Below are 22,039 nucleotides of genomic sequence, written 5' to 3'. Positions count from 1 at the left end.
AAAAACTTTTGAATAATTATATCCTCAAATTTTAACATGCCTTATCTATAACTACTAATTATGTTACTATGAAAACTTAATATGTTTAGTTTGTGCGTATTACGCGGAAAAAAAATTACATTATTATGTAACAATGGATATAACATAACAATAACATTATTAAAAAAACCTTAATACATAATTGGAAAAGTTTGGACTCTTAAATAAGTTTTAACTTAATATATAGATCTATACTCGGGAAGACTTAAGAATTTAAGGTTTTGGATTCAGGTCTAGGTATGTACAAAATGTTCTCTAGGCTGGAGACATGAGTTTTATTGGCAATAATTGAGTTTCCTTTGAAATTGAAGTTGACTTTATGAAGAGACGATGTCATTGAGCTCGGTCACTCAAAAAAATTAAAATGGGATACTACTAGCTGAAAAATGATGATACTACTATTTGAAAATGGTTTTTATAGTATATAAACTTTTTTTCCCAAGAACGAGTTAGTATTTATTAGTTAGTAGTTAGCATTCTAAACACCATAGTGACATCCAATTAGGCAGTATGCGGAGATCGAACCACACATGCCTAAGATGAAACCCAAGACTGTTGACCCCCCCCCCCCTAATAGTTTACTCCTACAACGTAGGAATTGAAATTCGAACCCTGTTAGATTTTCTCAAGATCTAAAATTTTATCAATGGGCCACCAACCCATACGTTTGTTATAGTTTTGTATAATAGTGATATAAAATTAACTACAGCTAAAAATGTTTATCTGATGTATTAATGAAATTTTTCAATAAACATATCATTCCATATATCTAACTAATAAAATAATTTGACATTCGCAATAAAGTTTACATTACAATTTCCAAGTCGATAAATTTACCCAGCTATCCCAAATAAGTATTCATAGTAAATGTCACATGCAATTATAGAAATATTTTTTTTTGCAAAAGTTTTTTTAAAATATAACTTATGTTAAAAAATATTATAGTTAAAAGAAATGAAATTGCGCTAATATAGTTGATTTTACATGTTAACTTTTAACTATAATTATGATATAATGAAAATTTAATATATTTATCTCGCGTATTACGCGGGAAAATAATCTAGTATATATATTTTAACATCAAACTAAATAAATTAATAATTTATAAAAATGAATTCAAAAATCTATCAAATTATATCTCTTCATAACTAAGTTCGTATAACTCATTATTTTAAATTTATCTAAAAATAAGACTCTTAACAAACATTCCAAATTTCCAACCAAACCAATAATTAGTTGTCTTCGTTACTTTTTTTGGTCTTAACATAATGTAACTATAACTTTTTTAATAGAAAATTATACTGTATTAGTTTAATTAAAATCTATAAAAGGTAAATGAGGTAAGCAAATCAATCCAATGGCTAAAATTAATTTTTTCTTTTTCATTTAAAGGTTATAGTTTTTTTTTAAAAATGAATTTAGAAGTCTCTATTATCATTATTGGGAGATATCACACTTTTTAAAAAAAAAAAACTATAAAAAAATACTATGGATTATAAAAATAGAAAACAAAGGTAGAAAGTTGTGAGGGGTTATGCACGAGACACTTTTCCACCCAAAGAAGTTAACCGTCAACAAATGTCTTCTCATTTTCAACTAACTTTCTACACTCAATATCTCACCTCTAGGGTGATGTACAATATGTCTCAAAATTCTGATCTATTTAAGCGACATTATGATTCCGAGAATAAAAGGTTCTGATTGAGAAGAACGTTTAATACCAGTCTATAATGATGATGAAGAATCGTTTGACCTATTTGAGCTTGTTTCCGGGACACAATTCATATCATCTTTTAAAGATGGTATAAATTGCGTCTTTTGTTAATAGTAAAATTGAGCACCATCTTTTACAAAAAGTTGTTTACCAAAGTAAATGTTGGATGGGATAGAAGAAGGGAAAAGATAGGAAAACATTCAAGGGCTAAAATTACTATTTTTGAACCCTTAATGGAGTTATTTTTAAGTTATTTATACTATATTATAAAAAGAACTAGATTATTGTCCCGCGTAATACGCGAGTAAATATAGTTTTATACTTACATACATCCAAAATATAATTTTTTTTAAGTAATAATTAGCGAATTAAAATATTTAATTTCACTTTATTAACATTTGATTTTTTGATCTTGAAAATTTCACAAACATTTATTGTATTGTTCATTAAGTTTTACTGATTCAATAAATTATTCAATGCCAAAAGTTATTGCTTATCCATATCATCACAAATATCTCGATGTCATTCGGATTTTTATGTCATGTCATGAAAAATGTGACACATGACACATTCTTTCGATAGTGCCAAGACATACAACCTTTTAAATTGAGTTGCAAGGTTGCCACCATTAAGCCAATGATCATTCCAGAATGTTTTCTTATTTTCACTCCTTCTTTAATAACATCTTAAGGGGTTAGCAATCAAGTGTGCCTCAAGGAATGAGGAACATATATTTGTCCATGTATTATTACCATTTGTTTTACATAGGAACACAAACTCAGAAACATGAATCACATGGATGATTTTAAACCTCATGGCATCCAAGTTTTGAACCATATGTCATATTCATGATATATAACCATGGATGGAGTCCGACTCGAATTTGGTACAGTGTAATCTTTTTTAATGGTATATTTGTATTTTTTTTTTCCTACAAAATATTAATAAATAAAGAATACATATAAACGTTGACTTTCTTGTCATAAGCCTTTTATTTGAAGTACATCACTTGGCTGTAAACATTAGTCTTGAGATAAACCTCTCTATTGGTAGAGTAAAAATTTTGAAAGTTTTGATTTTTAATAGAATAGGGAAAAAAACGTTTTTTTTTTGTTTGGGTAAATGTACACTACATTGATAATATAGTTGTATGTAAAAACGTTATTTTTTTTCAAATTCTTTTATAACAGTAATCACAATAGTCATGCATATTTACAAGCTAAATCATACATCATTAATTTCGATAATTTATTTTACTTTGTTAAAAAGAGCGCAACTTCTCCGTCACCACATGCTCCAAAATTGCTGATCAATGTTAAAAGTTGATGTTCACAAAGTTTTCACTCACCTAAGCTAAAATTGGCCTTCTCAACACTGTCGTTGATAATTTGACTAACCTGGACATTAGATATCAGGTGTTACGACATTATTAATATTCAATTTTACTTTATTATATTTTGAAATATAGCTTACTATTTTTATTAGTAGAAAACGTGGTGGTGGATTTTCCGGCAACATATTGAATAGAAATAAAGTGATGGTGGTGGCTATATATGGATCTGTACTTTTCATAGATACACACACATATATATACAATATATGTATGTATATATATAGATATGTATATACAAAGTTGAAAGATGAAAAAAGTAAAAGTGATTTAGATCTTTTCTTCCCATATATTCCCAGGATAATGTTCTTGTTTAAGTTATGTATAGATCTGAGAACGAGGATAATGTATTTGCAATTTTCGTCCCTAAATATGTTACGTTTTCCACTTTTAGTGCCTCAAATGTAACAAGGAAATGACGTTAATACTCTCACGTGTTTAGCATGTGCGTAAGTTAATGACAAAAAACGAACGTCGTCCAGATGAAGGACCTTGATTGCAAAATATTGCCAATTTCAAGGTTAAAATTGTAATTTTTTAACATTAAGGACGAAAAGTGAACAAACTGTCAACTTCAAGGACAAAAAGTGTAATTTACCCGAATCTAAATGATAAAACTTATTGTGTGGATCTTAATGGGCCACGTTACCCGCTAATATATATCGATATATCGATATCTCGATACAGATGGACAGATATATATATATATATCGATATCTCTATATATCCATTATTAATTAATATTAATATTCCGATTTATTTAGGGTTTCTTAAAGTGATAATCAACAACATGTCGTGACCGGTTAGGCTTGGTTGATTTTGTCAGAAAAGAAAACGGAAAGTGACCGTCAAAGGGTTGTCCCTTACAATCGTCCTAGGCTTATCAGAAGAGTCGACATATTATGGCTCCGATCACCAGGAGGAAGAGGTGCGATATTATATATATATATATATATATATTTGTGTATATGATTTGATTGATTTCCATGTCGAAGGTAAATAAAAAATTATCTGTTTTAAATGAATGTTTCTTTTTGATGTGAATGTGAATTTTGGTGAACAGAAAGGAGATGACTCCAGATATTGAGATTACAACATGCGATAAGAGCAGGTTCGGTACTTTGTGTGTATATATATTGATTTGATATAATTTGATTGATATTTTTTAAGTTAATATGAATTTTGGTGAACAGTAAGGCTGCTCTGGCATCATCAGATGAGAAGAAGCCAAAGATGCGGAAAACAGCTCAGGTGGGTATCTATTTTTCCAACCATCATTTTAGCCTGCCATAAGTACAGTATATATTTGATGATGATATTGGTTTTTTAGTTTCTGTTGCAAATATGTAATGGCTTGACAGAACACATGATTCAACTGTATATTTATATCGGTTTTGAAGTACTATTATTATGATAGTTGTTGGTTGATACTGAGTTTAACTATTTTACATCATTTTTACACACTTTGATTTGATGCAGGAGAAGAAAATAATCTTATGCGATAATCCAAGAGTCGACATGGCTCCGCTCACCAGCAGCAGGAAGAGGTGTGATATGTATATATATTTTTTTTATATGTATATCTATATATATGGTTTGATTTGGTTCATTTTATGTTAATAATGTGAATGTGAATTTTGGTGAACAGTAAGACGACCAAGGGTTGTCCGATAGTGCCAAAGAGGTGTTTAATAATTCCGGTGAGTATATATCAGTTTTTCAGCTATTTTTTAATTAGTATTAGAGATATTGATGATTTGTATTATTGTATTAATATCCCTTTTTTCGAGGCGTTACTAGTAATAATTATCTGCTACAGTAATCGAATGCAGAAGAAGGAAAGTTTACCAGTTGATGAGGAAAAGTTTGAATCTTTAGAAAGCAAGGACTCTATATTCGAACTCATCCCATCCAAAACCACGAGGCGTAAGATTGATGATGCAGGTACAGTTTCTTTAGTCTTATTATTATTATTATTATTATTATTATTATTAACTTATTATTATTGGTAATATATACACACACATACAGATGAGGAACAGGTAGTCACCAAGGATATTAATGTTCATATTAAAGCTCTCCAGAAACTTATTACCGCCAGTTTCAATTTCGTCCGAAATTATGAATTCTTAATCGCTTCTGCTAAAGAGGTGCTGCGCTTGCTTGATTGCTTCATCAAGGATACTGAGTCTCCGAAGTTCGACTGGGTGAGGTATGTTTCAAGCCTTTATTTGTGTGTTTGTTTTCTATATTATTTTCCTAGTATTAACCCCCATTTTACGAAAATAATACAAACTTTAAGAGAAAAAAAGTGTAGTTATTGCAACCTACTTTTTACTGAATTGATATTTTTATCTTTAATACTTTACCATTCACTTAACACTTCCTTCTCTGAGTTTTTATAATACTAATTTTTGTTTTGGGGTTATATTAGGATGTTTATTCCATTTTATCTTTCCCTTTAGCCATGGACATTATTTTTTGGAAAAATAAGATATTCTATAGTTTTTTATCCAACTTCTTGGTAAAATCTCGAAGCTTAAAGATAGAAAAGTTATTACCTTATTGATTTATGTATCTGTAAAAGGGTACATTGATGCATTACACTTTCTTTATACTATTAATAAAGTAAATTTGTCATCTCAAGTTGATATCATTTGAACCCATGTCTAATCTAATGAGTAATGCTTTATGGTTTATATATATATATATATATATATATATATATATATAGGATAGAGATCAAATGAGAAGGTACCTTAAGGAGAGAAGGGTGAGAAGATTCGTTTTTTATTTTTTTTAACTTGTTTTCTTGACTTTTATTCTTTTTTTCACATTTTTCATTCTCTCTTTAATTAACTTATTCCATATAAAAATTTTAAAAAAGTTTTTAAATTTTTTTTTTCCAAAGGGCATAGCCCGTAAGCTATAGGCGAAGCCTTTCGGCTTATGGCAGAGCCATAATAGCTAAGGGCGAAGCCCGTTAGGTAGATCACCCCATCACCGATCACCCCCTATGACCTATCATCCTCTATGACCTATCACTCCTACCCGCTACCCCTTATTAATATCCTGCGAAGCCCGTACAGTACCCTTACATGTATAACTCACTAACTCGGGTTAGAAATTTTTTATTTTTATTTATTTTTTAAAATTTTTTTATGGATTGAATTAATTTAAAAAAAGAATAAGAAAAGTGAAAAAAAGAATAAAAGTCAAAAAAATAAGCTAAAAAAAAATAAAAAATGAACCTTCTCATTTTAAAGTATAAACCAAAAAAGAACAGATCATGGTCGTTGCTTTCTAGAATGAACGGTTATATATTTTTTTAGGCAATTTAAGTATTATAATAATATTAAAATGGCAAAGATGGAAGGAACCCCGTGATGACCGTTGCATAGTATTCTTGGTCTTTCTTCTCCATATTTTCGTATTTGCAACTTTTTTGAACAGTCATCGATATGTGGAAGGATTGAGGCCTCAAGGAACATACACCTATCCCCCAGATGTAAGAACTGTTGTTATTAGCTGCTATGCTTTCTATATTTCGAATTGTTTGAAGTTATAAATGAAAAAGTGGATTATAACTATGATCCAACAACAATACCGTCAAACCCATGACGTATGGGCGAATGGATCTGGACACTCATACCTCTACTATATGTATGTATTTGTATACCTAAAGATATAGGAAATTATCTGTGCTCTGAGTCCCCATGTCACCTAGAAATATGTGACCTAGAAACATACAGCCATATAAAAGAATAAAGGCAAATATCTAGAAGCATAAGGCTCCTAAATCATCTAGAAGCATAGTAGCTTAGGGATTATGCCTATGATAGCATTAGTATAGTATTCTTCCAACCGTCTGATGAAATGTTGGTGTGTAAATCATAAGTATAATAACTTGGAGTTGGTCAAGTAGCACAGAAGCATAGTTTTTAGTTTGTTACTACTTTTGAGTTGTTTACCAGGGATTAAATCGAGGCGGAGGAGCAAAATTGTGGACTTCACTGACTAGAAACAAATTAATTCATTAAGAAATAAATCTTTATTGTATGTTTCAAAAAGTGTTTTATTACTTGTAAGTTGAAGGCTATATTTTTTTTTTCCTTACAATTATGTACGCTGCAATTTGGATATCATTTACCAGATTGCATATTCAACTGACTCCATATCAAATTTCATTTGATTTTGTTGTGCACACACCATTAAAAAGAGTATCATTATTTAACTTTTGGCATCAAGTTAATATTTGATTATTTTTTCAGGTTTCTGCCTATGAATGCAACCTTGCCAAGGGTGGTCGTGCAAGTGTTTATCCGATTTCTCCGATTTTTTATGAGAAATCTGCACCGATAGGTATTGATTTTCAAAATGAAAAAAATGACTGGTGCTTGGGCATCACAAGAGATGTTTGGATAGTGAAACCCATAAAAGCCTAGGTGGTTTACAAAAGGTTTAAACCATCGACAGCGTGCCCTTGGTAGATCAGTCCCTAGCGAAGGGACATGTTATGTATTCCCCTTTTTTAGTCATTTTCTTCTTGATGTGATGAGACCCATCTCGACTCATTATCAAATCAGTAATTAAATTTACCTAAATAAAGTTACAACCCTAATCCTTTACAAATTAGTAAAAGACATCTCTATGATTACCTAATTCTTAAAGCTTTGGTATCAATTAATGATGATAAAAAGGATGCTTACCGATAGTTTCTCGTATGTATGTCAACTTAAAGTTATGTCATAAATAAGATACTTATCATTTTCAATCTTCAAGTCGTATCATGATGTTACTCTTGGACCAACTATATACTAATACAAGTAAATGGATTTTTTATTTTATATCTTTGAATTTTGAAGCAAAAGCGATGCGATAAGCGAATGCTACAGTTGTTTTCTAATCCGCTGGGTGGTATTTGTAGAGTAATCATAATGTCATATTAGGATCTTATGCTACAGGATCTCTTCTGGTATTGTTTGTATATACGTGTGTGTGTGTGTGTATGCATGCATTGACCTGACCTGATATAAGTGCTCAAACCGGGCTCATGTGATAAAAAAAGCTCGAACTTCACTTGAAAGTTCAAACTCTTATTTTGAAACATTAACATAATACTTCAAAGTTCAAACTCTTACTGATTAAAAAAAAGCTCAAACTTAAACATAAGTGTTTAGAAACATTAACATAATACTTCAAAGTTCAATCTCTTATTGTTTAGAAACATAAACATAAACCACTTTAGGATCTTATTAAAAGTTATTAAATAATGTTACCTGAATTTTGACTCGTGTCAGCCTAGCCTTGACCGAGCTGTCTGAGTTTGACCAGAGTTGACCTAGGTCTAAGCTGGCGACCAATTTTAGTCTGATACAGCCTGACTCGACGCATGGGACCACCGATCCCTGATTCGATTCCAATTACTCAGCTGAAGTTGCCGAGTTTTGCAACCATGCATGTGAAAGGACTCTTTTAAATATGAACATACGTGCAAGTTTGCGAGTCTTGTGGTAACATCTATAAATGCACAAATATGTATACCTGCTTATATGAGTATGATCAAATAAAAGGTATTTTGAAGTAAGCATATTCTAGGAGTGACATTTGTCATATTTGTGCATCAGTTTTTTGTTGCAAGTACTGCCCAGTTTGTTAACATATGAGTTAGAATGTGGATGATAACTTGAGTTGTTTTCTCTTTTCAGATTGTATATATTATTCAAGTGACGGTCTTTGCCATTGCCCTTGTTTGAACATAGAAGAATACAAAATCTGGCGGGAGTTTGAAATGCTGGATGAGGGGAATGTATGTATATGATATCCATTTTTCAATCTGTTCTTCATGCTCAATACATGTCATTTATTACATATTTCATGTGTTTGGCAGCCTGAATCTCTAGTAACAAAGCGTAAGTTTTGCAAAGAGGAAGAAAAAAGGTCAATTGATCTTTCTTATCCCCTTGTTGGTGTTATTGGTGGCTTTGCGGTTGCTGCTTTCAACAAGGCCTGTGAGACAGTATGGACTCTTTTCACCTGTTTTCAACTTGCGGGGTGTTTTTATTGCTTACTACTTAACATATAAATTTTTTTTTGCTTTTAGTTCAAGAAGGTCAAACACAACCTCCATGATTTCGAATATATGGAGTGCAACTATGTGAAAGGTACCCAGGATTATACTTTCTACATGACCATAGAGGCCGTTGAAGAAGGGAATCTTGGTGTGTATGAGGCGATAGTTGTGTGTAGTAGGGATGGCGGATCGGACGCAGCTGAAGACGCCTGCCTAGTGCCGGACGTCGAAGGTGGTTGTAGAACATTGCTCAAGTTTGTCCTTACTTATCGTACACCAGCTGGTATGTAGGTTATTTTGAGTATTTTATGCCTTAATTTGCTTATGACATCCTTAGAACTCTTTTTTGTGCTACTAAGAAACATTGAACACGTCATATTTCTGAGAGGTTATTACACCAGTTTCAGTGTTTCCGAAAGTCTGAAATTCAATGGGTGAATGGGATCATATAAGTCTTATTATTTGTATTAATGTTTCCAATAGAACAGATTCTTCAATCAAACAGATAACTATATATTATTAGAGAATTAATACCTTTTTCAAGCCACCTGTATAAAAATATGCACCTGTTTTGACATTAATCAATTCGCCCCGCCTGCCAATATACCACCTATGAAAGTTACCACTTACTTTTTCTCATCTTTGTTTCTTTTGTGGTTTGATTGATACCTTATCTTCTTTCAGGTATGAAAGCAATGGCGTTATCTCTGTTTTCTCGCCTGAGATCCTTATGCAAAACTTTGAAATGTTAGTCTTCCATGATTGCTACATTGTTTTCCTTTACAAACGCTGTTATCGATTAATCATTATGCATTTTTTTTGATGCCCTTCTAAACAGTAAGATTAGGTGCTGGTTAAGTTTTATATTAAGAATGGGTATCTGTGCAGACGTGGTGGGGGAAAAAGAACATGAGATTTATCTGCAACAATGTTGTACGACTCGTATGCAACGTGGCATTGCCCTTTGGGAGATGGATTTGCTACATGCTTTTGATCTTTCTGTTATGAAAGGTTAAGATTCAACGTGATAGTACAGTCAATATTGTTGATTACAGTGGTTTTCTATATTTATTATATATTCACCCTCTAGACGAGAGTTATATTGTGTTGTTAACGCACTATAGGTATTCAGCAAGTGCTTTCTTTGAACCTTCAGTTGCTCTTTCTGCCAGATTGCACCCGAAGGAGTGTTCCAGGTTGCCCTAAGCTTACTCTGAATTATATTCATTGTTTGCTATTTTGTTGCTAAAGATTATAGATGGATTGTATGTATGGTAATCTTGTGAATGGGTCAATTTGTTTGTCTCAATTCTAATCTCTATCATACCCAATCATTTTGAGCATACTAATGATATTTAAGAAATCTATTTGTGTCCGTTTACTTTAAAAAATGACGAATTAAGTGTTTGTCGGATCAACTCCATGTGGCCACTACTGGCCTGTCACTATCAATTTTTATATCTTTCCACCTACCTTATTGCCACTCACTGTCAATTTGTTTTAAATTAGTTTTATCTCTTTACTATATGTTTCTAATAAATAAATATTCTGTAGATGATTGGTCTCTTCCTGGCATGTCATGCATGTTGCTTAGGAACAGTGGCAAGCCTTGTAAGGGTTATGACTATGACGCATACAGTCGGTGTCTCACGAGCATCTCACGAGCAGGTTAGTTGTTGATGGTGCTAAGTAGACAGGAAGTGTTGTAGTTTATCATAAATTTCAGGGGTGTTTGGCCTAGCTCTTATTTGAAAACTTATAGCTTTTTTAGCTTATTTAGAACAAAATAAGCAACTTAAGTGTTTATTTGGGCTTTTTTGGCTTGTGTCTTTGGGCTATAATAGCTAATTTTAAGAAGCCATGTTGACAAAGCTTATATAACAAAAGCCATGAAATCCAAGAATAAAGCTTTTTTTTTCCTCGTAAGCTAACCCAAACGCTAGATATTAGCTTATAAACTTTAGAGATATAAGCAAAAAGCTACTTCTTACTCATAAGCATAAGCCATTAAATAAAAGCTAGGCCAAACACACTCTTCATGCAAGTTTTTGATATTCATTTTTATTAGTGTGGTGGATTTGGTCATTGAAAGTGGTATGTGTATGATGTGAGTCGAGCTGTAAGCTTGTTGATCAAGTATGGATATATGGTGGCTCTATTTTGTAAATATTATTTACTTGTATGAACTAAGAGATAATATGTTACTTGTTGATTTTATAAGGGTCTTCTATATAGAGAGACCAAAAACATGCATGTACCAAGACCAAAAATGTTTTAGAGTTAATGACATGACAGTGAGGTGCTTCACTTTTTTGCCACAATGGTAGATGACTTATTATCATAATATTTTGAGCTCATTCCCTTATTCTTGTGGTAAGGGTTTTGTAAAATCCTCCAAAGCCAAATTGGCATTAAGGTAGCTGGTACTATAGATTATGCCTTTCTTATGATTGCTTTATGTTATACATCCCTTGAAATCTGCATATATGTTGCTCCCACAATGATTATCTTGTGTGACGATCTTAAACTTAGTGTTTGAGATGTCTCCATAGTCGTTGCTCTCACAATGATTATCCATCCATCTTAACCTGCAAATACTGAAGTTAATGATCTCAAGGAAAGCATCATAAATGATGGTATAAGGTCCTTCGCCATCATTTACTATCCATGTCTTCCCCTTTCATTGTAAAAATAGTTTATGGGTGTTAGTGTTGTATAATTTGCTTTGCTTCTTGTTATCAATCAATCGTATTGATGTTTAAGCCCCTAGTTTTACACTAGTTGGTTTCACATACTTGAAGAGCCTATGTCTTTTGTGGTGATGAGATTTATCTCCATTGAAAACAGTATTATTTGAAAAGTACAACCAATACTGTAGAAGTGCCAATCCTACTTGGCTACATTTTAATTTGTACTTTGGTAATTTTTTCATTCTAGTAACTATCACTTTTTGTGCCCTCAATGTAAGTAGGACTCTTATTTTGTTGTCACCTTGCCTATGAGGAGTTCCATATCTTTTTTACATTATCATGTTATCTTGTTCCTGGGTGCCAACTTAAATTTTCTTACCTGTTTGCAGCCAAAATTGGTCGTGGTGGTGGCTTTAGGAAAAAATGAGCAGATGTATGGAAAGGATCTTGAATAGCAGCTTTTGAAATCTTGTTAGATATGTTTACAATCATTTACTCTGATTGTGGTTAACTAATGGTCCTAACATTGTCCACGCTATTTATGTCCTCTTCTCAGGCATCGCCTCTTTGTTTAAACCCTAAACTTTATGTCAAAAATTGGCCGTGGTTGTGGCTTTGGGAAAAAATGAGCCGATGTATGGAAAAAATCTTGAATATCAGCTTTTGAAATCTTGTTAGATATGTTTAGTTTGATGAATACAATTATGAAATGACAATTTTTTTGGGACGGCAGAAAATATATGTAACTTCTGTAGTAATGGCAAAACGTATTAAGATTTGTACAAGTTCAATATTATTAGAGTTCGAACTTCTCAAAATGCACGGGTGGCAAAAGGGTTAAATAGAGATCCAAAGAGGTTCAAGAGTAAAATTATATATATTTACTGTTACCACAACAAAGATAAAAAAAATATACATAACTTTTGATCCACATGCATAGTTACTTTAATACACAAAACAATCTTAGTCTCTGAATTTAAAAGTTAAATTTAGCTATTTAAACCTGCGTTACTTTAATATATACAATTTCTTTATTTATGACATGCATTAATCATCTTTTTGTTTAATTTCAATTTCTTTTAGAATTAATTAGAGTAAAGCCCCGTGCGGCTAAGACAATTTATATCCTTTTTAGTTAAAGTAATATCTTCAATGTGTACCTCTGATTTGGTGGAAAAGAGTTTTTTTTATTTGTTGTGTATAGTGAGGTGAAAGAATCAGAGTACTTTCAGTTGCCATGTAACAAAAAACAAATATAAAATATATATAAAACATAAAAACTCGAAATTGTTGAAGGCCAAAGTGGGTACAATTATCTCAATTTAGTCAGATTTTACATATAATTCGAGGAAGATGGTACATTACACGATGAGTTTCAATCCATCTTCAACAGTTGTAGATAATGAACTAACAAGTTATACTATAAAAGATACACATGGTTCTTGTGAAAACAAAACTCTGATATATTTTAGTCGTCTGCATTTACATAAACCAAAAAAAGTGTATATATCAATATAGTTTAGTTGTGCACTCGATCATATCTAAATACTATCTAGATTTCCTTCTAATCATGCACCAACATAGTCTCACAAGCCATGGCGATGCTGAAGATTTTCTCCCACTTAAGTGTAGTCTTAATGTAGACATATATCGCCCCACATATTGTTTATTTAGTTACAGCCATATATATAGATAGTCGCAAAAACCACGATTCTTCTGCCATCTTTTTTTTTTAACAGTCTGTTCTTCTGCATCTAATGAGCAGTTATATATATTAAGGATATAAATGATAACTTCAAATGTAGACAGTTAATAATCGGTAAGAAAGCTCGAAAAGCTTGTCTAGCATTATGATGGTAAATGAGAACCGTTATAAATGACTCAGATAAATTCATGGTCGATCTCTAATTCTAATCCAAAACATATACAACTATAACCTATAGAACTAGATTAATACCCGGTCGTTGATCGGGTTACAAACAATAAATATATACTTAAAAATACACGAAACATGTTTAAATTTATATATGAAGATACAATCTATTAACAAACTGCATATATCCAACTTTCATTAGTATAACATAACACGTCATAAACCCAAGCATATAATAGTTGGAACACATTGAATTCTAGATTTTCAAACAAATAAATTGAAGGTGCAAGAATTGAAGTTCATAGAAAAGATATAAGACTATGTACTTGAAAACATTAACATTATTCTCACTTGATCCAAAACCAAATCATTTAATTTGTAAACCTAGCCAACCCGCCAACCCATTTTTATCGGGTCGACTCGGGTCTGGTCAACTTGAAAATTATGACTGGAAATATTATTCCGGGTTAGGGTTAGATGTTTTCAACCCGTCAACCCACCTGGATTTGACCTAATCAACAACCCTGTATTATCAAGTCGACCCTATACTATATGAGATTGAAATTTCTGACTTTAAAAATTAGTGAGTTAAGTTAAAGTTAAAGATTTTCAAACCGTCAATCTAAGTTGGTATTTACTTGATTAACAACCCTATATTTGTCATATAGGGTTGAACAAAATCTTTATTTAGCTTAAACAAAGTCTTATTAAAGAAAAACCATTTAAATAAACACTAATTGGAATTCTCTTAGTTTTGCTATACAAAAAGAAGTGGTGACGCAACTTGTTGCCCGTTTGACTTTTATTGATCTGTCTATATCTATCTATTTCAATTCAAACCATAAACACTATAAATGATTATACGTATAAACGGTTGTGGACTTGTGGTTCTTATTATATAAACCATAATAATGAATTTGAAAACCAATATACTTGTTTGGTTTTCATTATATCTAATCTGAAACTAAATAACAAAAAAAATCAAAACGGAATAATTTGTATTCCCATGTATGACGTAGTGACTTACCGTGTATAAGTTCATGAGGTGTATGTTTTGCCTATCAAAATAGTACATGGAATGGGAGAGTTCTTATCCGTTTTTTTTTTTCTTTCATTTGTTTGTATGCAATTAATCACAGAATTTAAATCTCATTGATTTTTAGTGAAAATAGTCCAAACACGTACCAGTGCATGAGATTTATGAATCGTCCTTAGCTCAGCTGAGAAACCTAAACAACCTTCAATTTTAATTTTTCATATCTTAACTATACTGTTATATTATCTATAATACCTTATAAAAGAAATGACATATTTTATATTAGGTAATTCTGCTTTTAAATTACCAGATTTGCCCTTGGACTTTTTTGTTTTTTTCTTTATGTAACTACCAAAAATCTCTAACAGACCGTTTTCCCCACTACTGCCGCCGCATTGCGCGGGTACCATGCTCGTATCTATATATTTATATCTATAACTATATCTATACAATTATACTACATTATAAAATATTTGTTTTCTTTTTTCCTTTTCAACTATCAACTAAGTTTTTGAAAACCCTATAATGTCCTATCCTTTATTCACTAATTTTAAATATTTTCACCTAAAATAACTATAATAACATTAACAAAAATATTTACAACATACATCCCTCAAATAACAACATTACACCCATTTTACATTAATTACGTTTACATCAATAACCACACCGCCACTGCCACCATTGTCGACTCCGCCGCCGTCGCCGTTACATATCGCCACCACCATCTCGTCGCCGCATCGCGTGGGCTTTTGGCTAGTAATTAAAAGAATAGACCCACTGTGGAAAATTACATGGTGGGAATTGTCTAAAATGTTCCTAATGATTAAATTTATTGTAAGTGCTTTATCTTTTAAAATATATCTATTAAAATTTACATCAATACGCAGCCTCTACCACCAACAATCACCCCGACCACCACACCGTCACCGCGTGTTAGTATTATCGTATTTGTATTAGTATTGTTATACTTATAAAAAATAGAGGTATTATTTCTAATTAAATTCTTTAAATATTAAATATTTAACTTAATTAAACACATACTCGTATTATACTATTCTCTATTTTTCATACAATTCTCAAACCTCACACAGACTTTGTGAAACACACAAACACATAGCACAAAACCATAAATGTTTTTCTTCAAGTTTTAGGATTTCATAAGCACTTTCAAAGAGCCCATGGTCGATGCCTGCCTCACAAACGACTCCCCACCGCCTATCATACAATCGCCGTCACTGGCTAACTATAAAATCACTGCTGCCCGTAGCTTCACAACTGCCATCGCCGACTGGTTTCCCAACCACCACCGACTGGGGCTATAAACGCTAGTACCACCACTCCATCCGCCGGCAACCAATGTAAATGCTCGGTGACCAACCCAATACTGCCGCCGACAACGGATTTCTTTTTTAGACTTGGTACAATCCATTATAATCGGATCTGAAATGGGATATTTGTTTGATTTTGGTACAATCTTTATATCCAATATTAGACCTATTGTGTTAGTGCTTCAGTTCTTGATTTGGAAACTAATTCGAAAGGTTTAATTTGTATAATCGGATCTGAAAGTCTAGAATTGGTTGGAGATTTACATTGTAAAATATGTTTAGTTATGAACATAGTGCAGTGCTAAGGTTTGATAAGCTAATGGATTCGGTTAGGGGCTGCCGGAATAAGTGGCTATTGGAATAGATTTCATATGGAAACGATGTGATTCTAAAGACGAAGGGGATGAAGAGGTGTTATAACTTGCGGTCAAACCATAAATTAACCCTAATTTAGTTTGACTTTTAGTTTAAAGGGTTGAAATTAATTTGATCATTAATTTGAATGGTTAAAATTAAAAATTAAGATTAATTTTTTCTGTCAGGGAACCATATATATATATATATATAATATGAAACTGAATTTGCTCAATTATTTCAATAGTTTTTCCAAGCGATACGTGGACAATTAACAATATGTTGGAAAGCTCAAAATATATATTTTTATGTTTAACATGGAAACAATGCCACCAACATATCTTATATAGATGTATTTAAAAAATTAAATAGCGGAAAAAATTCTTAAATCATGCTTAAACATTTAAAATCATAACGATAATGTTTGTATTAAGGTTCACACACAATCCCAGTTCCGCCACCATATATCCTCTTCTTTTTTTTTCTTTTTTGTAAACAACAAATAATATCTTTTTTTTTTCTAAGATGTGTATATCAGCTTACGTATATCAACATATCAGTGAAAATCTTTCATAATCTTTTCTTTTTCCTGTAAAAAAACCTCAAGAACATAAACTGAGGAACTTACAGATACCTTCACAAGACAACTTATCGATTGGTATATATACCCTTTTTCTTAACCAACAAAAAATATCTATCTTTTTTTCTTTTTTAACGAGATAAAGTATATATCTTCTTCTTACTACATAAAATTATTTTCCACCTGCATATTTTTTGTAAAAAAAACTTAATAATGGAGATGCGTGTTAAAATTGAAACTTCACACTTACATTATATAACAAGAAAAATACAAAATAGAATTAAATTTAAGTATATAAAATACATATATATTGATAGGGCCACACAACAATTTTTTATGGTTACGTAATTCTTGTTTTAGGTTTGGATGCTTCGAGTGTATATAAAATGTTTAGTGGAAACAAGAACATGCGTGTACCATTAATATTAATACTAGCTAATAACTTGACACAATTCCGTTCTAAAAAAAAAATTGACATAAGTAAACTAAAAAAACATAATTAAAACTACCTAGTCTCTTATTTTTATTATTTCTATGCTTTCAAGATCTGAGATATGGACATAACCAAATGTTGAAAATTTTATGAAATAACATAGAATATCCAAGTTAATAGATATGTTAAAAGGAGTTGAAAGAATAATTAACTAATGTGAGTGTGTCCCACATTGGTAGAAGAATAAACATTAAGTATGTTTATAAGGAGGAGTGTTGGAGTAATTATAATTCCTTATAAGGGGCTACACCCCAAGTGAGCTAGGAGGGTGCGAAGCACCCGACGCGCCCGCGCCCGTGCCCGGGACCGGGACCGGGGGCGTGGGCGATGAGGCGTAATGTGGCGTTTTGTTCTTGAAGGTATAATTCTGGGTTGTGGTTAACTCCGGCAGTACAATCTGCTTTGGCTGTTGTACCCTGGGAAACTGTCGGGTTCACTTGGGTGGCCCGAAATCAGTTTTAAGGGACCTTGGTTTAACCATATCCTCAGCCCGTTTTGCTTTTCTTTCTTTTTCTGTTATGTTCTTTATTTGTATTCTTGTATTGTTAACTATTACTTAATTTACTTGTAATTCGAATGTATCTTCTATAAAATTGTTGTTTTTACTGAATGGTGTCCAACACCAAATCCCCCATCCGCCCAACCTGTACCCCAGGTATTTTTCATGAGACAATAATCTTTTTCGTCATCCGTGTCGACGCCAACTATTAACATGGCATTTGCAACGACATCTTTTACTATGTGTCTAGGTTTAGGAGCTTGCGGAAGTGGATAAAGTGTCTGTTGAGTTGCATATCGGTCAATGAACAGAGAGCCGATTAGAGGGAGTTTTTTGGTTTCATCCCCGAAGTTGCTCTCTATCATAGCTCTAAACTCGGACTTGTCATGGTACTCTGTGACAGAGTCAGCATAATATCTCGGCGCATTTTGTTTATAAAGCTTAACCACGTCGAGAGCCCGGGGACGGCCTGATCCATGTAAATGGATAATCTTGTACTATTTGAAGCCCATAGGGCTCACTAAGAAACTGGCCAGCATTACTGCGACACCTAAGATCTATAAGTGTCTGCGGTGATAGTACCATTTTGTTTTTGAGAGGGTCATTCCTAAACTTCCGTCTATATTGTATTGACATTGATTCAGGAACATTTAAATCATAACAGATGCCATAATCCCTTTGGTTTTCGACATTTAGTGTTTCATCTTTTATGTCTATCTTCATTTTTTTTTGTTGCCGGTGGTGGTTGTAAAAAAACAATGGGTGGTTTGGTGGTGGTGGTTGTAAAATAACAAATGGGTGGTTTGGTATGGTGCCGTTGGTGGTAAAAGTGCTCATATATAAAGGAAAGGAATTGAAGAACAAATACAAATGAACCCATCTTTGGTTTATCGGTTACGTAATCCGGCCAGCTTTTCTGATTCTTATAAGAGATTTGCATATTTTGGTGAAAGAAACTAAAATGTTGATAGTATGCCAGGACGTTGAAAGAAACTAAAAATGGTGATAGTATCATGTCATGTTATATACGATTAGTATAAAGAGAAAATAAAGAGGTTATAACAAGATAGTGACCGGTCGCTATGTTGATGTTATGTTATAAAGTATAAAATGAAAATAAAGAGGCTAAGGCAAAATACTGACAAGATAAAATGGACAACATAAATATGCCATATGGATAACAAAATAAATTGAACCACTTAAGAAAGTTGTTTCTGTCATGTTTATAAAATTAAATGAGGACAAAACTTAAGGATAGTGACATATACATCTCTATTTCTATTGTTACATTAATGAAACAATTTTTTAAAACATTGCTTATAACTTTGTATAACTTTGTCAGGTAATTTTATACATTTGTATGAAATGTCAGGTGACATTTATAAGAATCAAATTGAGTTAAAAACAAATGTACTTTTAGAAAGTGTCATTAGTTTTATACAAAATAACGATATGATTTTGCAGGTTTTTATAAATTAAGTTTAGTAATAAATATGTTTTTAATAAAGTGACATTGATTTTATACAAAACAGTGATAGATTCGTATGATATTTTGATAATCTATTTATTATGTAATAAATATACTTTGTAATAAATGTTTCAACTATTATATATTTTGTATATCTTCTACACAAACATACAAACTAATCCAACCAAAAAAACAAAACTAGAAAAGAAGTTCGATAAAGTTGATCTTATAGTTTATGTAGATTGTTAGTGTAATTATTGTTTATGTATATTGTTCAATAGAAAACAAATGACAAATGAATCAGAATTTTTAACCGACCAGGTATGTATCGTCTTTCATCTTCTTTATATTATAGTTAGTGTAATTATTGTTTATGTAGATTGTTTTACATTATACATCAATAATACTTGTTTTATATTTATAATAACTATTCATTATTTTATCTTAATAATTTATATTATCATCGTAGTGTAATTACTTCTTTTTTTTAACTTTTAGGTGTTCTAAGATATTTGCATAATACTTGGTTGAACAAATATGAAGACAAGTTTGTGTCTATCAAGACAGACAGATATCTCAGTTTTGGAAATTCAACCACCAATAGGGTTGAGGGTCAGCATTCCAAAGTAAAGTTATACTTGGGTACATCTCAAGCAAGACTAGACACATTGGTTTCATTTATAGATAAGGTGGTGCTTTCACAATATACTTTAATCAAAGAAAGCATTGAAAGAAGCAGAATTTTTCAAAAGCACAAGATCAACCTTCCACTATTTCAAGAATTCTGGGGGCTTGTTTCACAAGTTGCTTTAGAAAATAATTTAAAGAACTTAACAGACCCGATGGTCTTGGTTTAAGTTTTGAGAATTGTGGTTGTCAGTTGAGATCGAGTCACGGCTTACCATGCGCACATGAGATAATATTGCATTTCAATGCAAATGAGCCTATTCCACTACAGTCTGTGGATGCTTTTTGGAGGAAGCTTGATCTTGAGCCGTGTATTGTTGTGGAAGATGTTGATCATGAATTTTGTAGGAAGGCTAATATTGATTCTTCAACAATTGGTGAACCCGAAAATCACAAAGATAACCGGGGACGTCCAAGCTTGAAAAAACCCAAACCCAAACCCAAACCCCAACCCCAACCCAACTTTTTTGATTTAAATGAAGAACCGGAAGATCAAGATCCAAATGCTTATATGTGTCTAGTTCCACCGTACGATGTAGATCCAGCCATGAACAATACAACTTTACACATTTAACCCTTCAAAGTTATAATAAAATCCATATAATTCACTAAGTCTGTTTTTATGACCTCACTCAAGTAGTTTGGCTTCCTGTTAAGTCTTCAACCTACTTTAACTAGGTCAAACATAAAAACGGTTCAATAACTATAAGCATATAATATCAATATATAGCATGATCACATTATCCAAGCAGATACGCAACTATCTAGTAGTTACTCAAGGCAAAACGAATAACACTAACAATCTTTAATATAATAGAATCCATACTAACATATGAACAAGTAATAAAGTCTTGCAAATAAGTAACCCTGACAATAATAACAAAAGTTATAAATAAAGAAGAAAGATCAAACAAAAAGGTATATGGCTAGTTGATGTTGAATCTTTTGTGTGTGTATATATATATATATGTGTGTGTGTGTGTGTGTATGTTTTAGGTAAAATAAACAAGTATTAAAGTAATACAAATAAAACAATAGGTTTCTCCACTGAAAATTATCGTGCCTCATGTATCTATTGCTTCGTGAAGCTTCGTGCTACAAATTAACCATAATCCAAGGGTCAAGATTTTGTCCTATATAGAGTTGGGTATTGTAAAACAATTATTAAAGTAAAACAAATAAGACAAAATCTTAATCCTTAGATCATGGTTAAATTGATGCACGAAAATTCACGAAACAATTGATGCACTATGATTTTCATGATGCACGGAGATTTTCAGTGAAGAAAAATCTATTGTCTTATTTGTTTTACTTTAATACTTGTTTTATTTTACCCCCAACCTATATATATATATATATATATATATGATAAATATGAACCAAAAGTGTAAAATTAATAAAAATAATAAAATCTTGTCGTTAGAGGGACTAAAGGTGTAATTATTTTGAAAACATTCAAGTAGCCGTTGGAAATTATTTTATTTATTTTAAAAAAGGAAACACATGAACGAGCTTCGTCCCCGGAGGGACAGATGAACCGAATTCGAAGAACGGACAACTCACACCTAACGGTGTGCACTCGTCCTCCAACATGGGACGAACGGACGGACGAGAACGGGGGTGTTGTGTGTCTTTTAATTGTCAAAATCACAGAGGATACAATTAATTAAGGGTTCTCATCTATATCCGATGGGTGATGATTAATTCTCCTAACTACATGGCCTAAAAATCCTTATAACAACGAGCTGATGACATGTGGAAAAATCAAAGGGCAAGATAAGGAAAGAGAATTAGTGGATAACACATGTCACC

At 32.0% G+C, this 22,039-nt stretch overlaps 1 protein-coding gene across 4 annotated transcripts; it reads left to right on the top strand.

Annotated features, from left to right (window-relative positions):
* Positions 1 to 3,839: 3,839 nt before the first annotated feature.
* On the top strand, positions 3,840 to 12,664 carry LOC122601963. 4 transcript variants are annotated; one of them, XM_043774695.1, is made up of 17 exons: positions 3,840 to 4,071; positions 4,207 to 4,254; positions 4,337 to 4,394; positions 4,623 to 4,690; positions 4,792 to 4,843; positions 4,976 to 5,087; positions 5,175 to 5,355; positions 6,597 to 6,651; positions 7,415 to 7,505; positions 8,852 to 8,952; positions 9,034 to 9,162; positions 9,247 to 9,499; positions 9,901 to 9,963; positions 10,105 to 10,227; positions 10,341 to 10,412; positions 10,771 to 10,884; positions 12,296 to 12,664. In XM_043774695.1, the coding sequence occupies exons 1-17, from the start codon at positions 4,046 to 4,048 to the stop codon at positions 12,331 to 12,333; spliced, it is 1,584 nt and encodes a 527-aa protein (XP_043630630.1). In that variant the 5' UTR covers positions 3,840 to 4,045; the 3' UTR covers positions 12,334 to 12,664. The 4 variants fall into 4 exon arrangements, with proteins under 4 accessions (XP_043630630.1, XP_043630628.1, XP_043630631.1 ...); XM_043774693.1 differs by having other exon boundaries at positions 4,623 to 4,699; XM_043774696.1 differs by lacking the exon at positions 3,840 to 4,071 and having other exon boundaries at positions 4,314 to 4,394; positions 4,623 to 4,699.
* The last annotated feature ends 9,375 nt before the right edge of the window (positions 12,665 to 22,039 follow it).

This window comes from Erigeron canadensis, chromosome 5 (genome assembly GCF_010389155.1).
Source record: "Erigeron canadensis isolate Cc75 chromosome 5, C_canadensis_v1, whole genome shotgun sequence".
Classification (NCBI taxonomy): Eukaryota; Viridiplantae; Streptophyta; class Magnoliopsida; order Asterales; family Asteraceae; genus Erigeron; species Erigeron canadensis.
This window is presented reverse-complemented; position numbering and strand designations above follow the sequence as displayed.

Bases quoted from the DNA above. Each gene is read 5' to 3' on its own strand.
- LOC122601963 (XM_043774693.1), top strand. From the start codon at position 4,046: ATGGCTCCGATCACCAGGAGGAAGAG. The intron at 9,163-9,246 runs GTATGGACTCTT...TTTTGCTTTTAG, and splicing joins TCAACAAGGCCTGTGAGACA to TTCAAGAAGGTCAAACACAA. The intron at 10,413-10,770 runs GTTGCCCTAAGC...AATATTCTGTAG, and splicing joins CACCCGAAGGAGTGTTCCAG to ATGATTGGTCTCTTCCTGGC.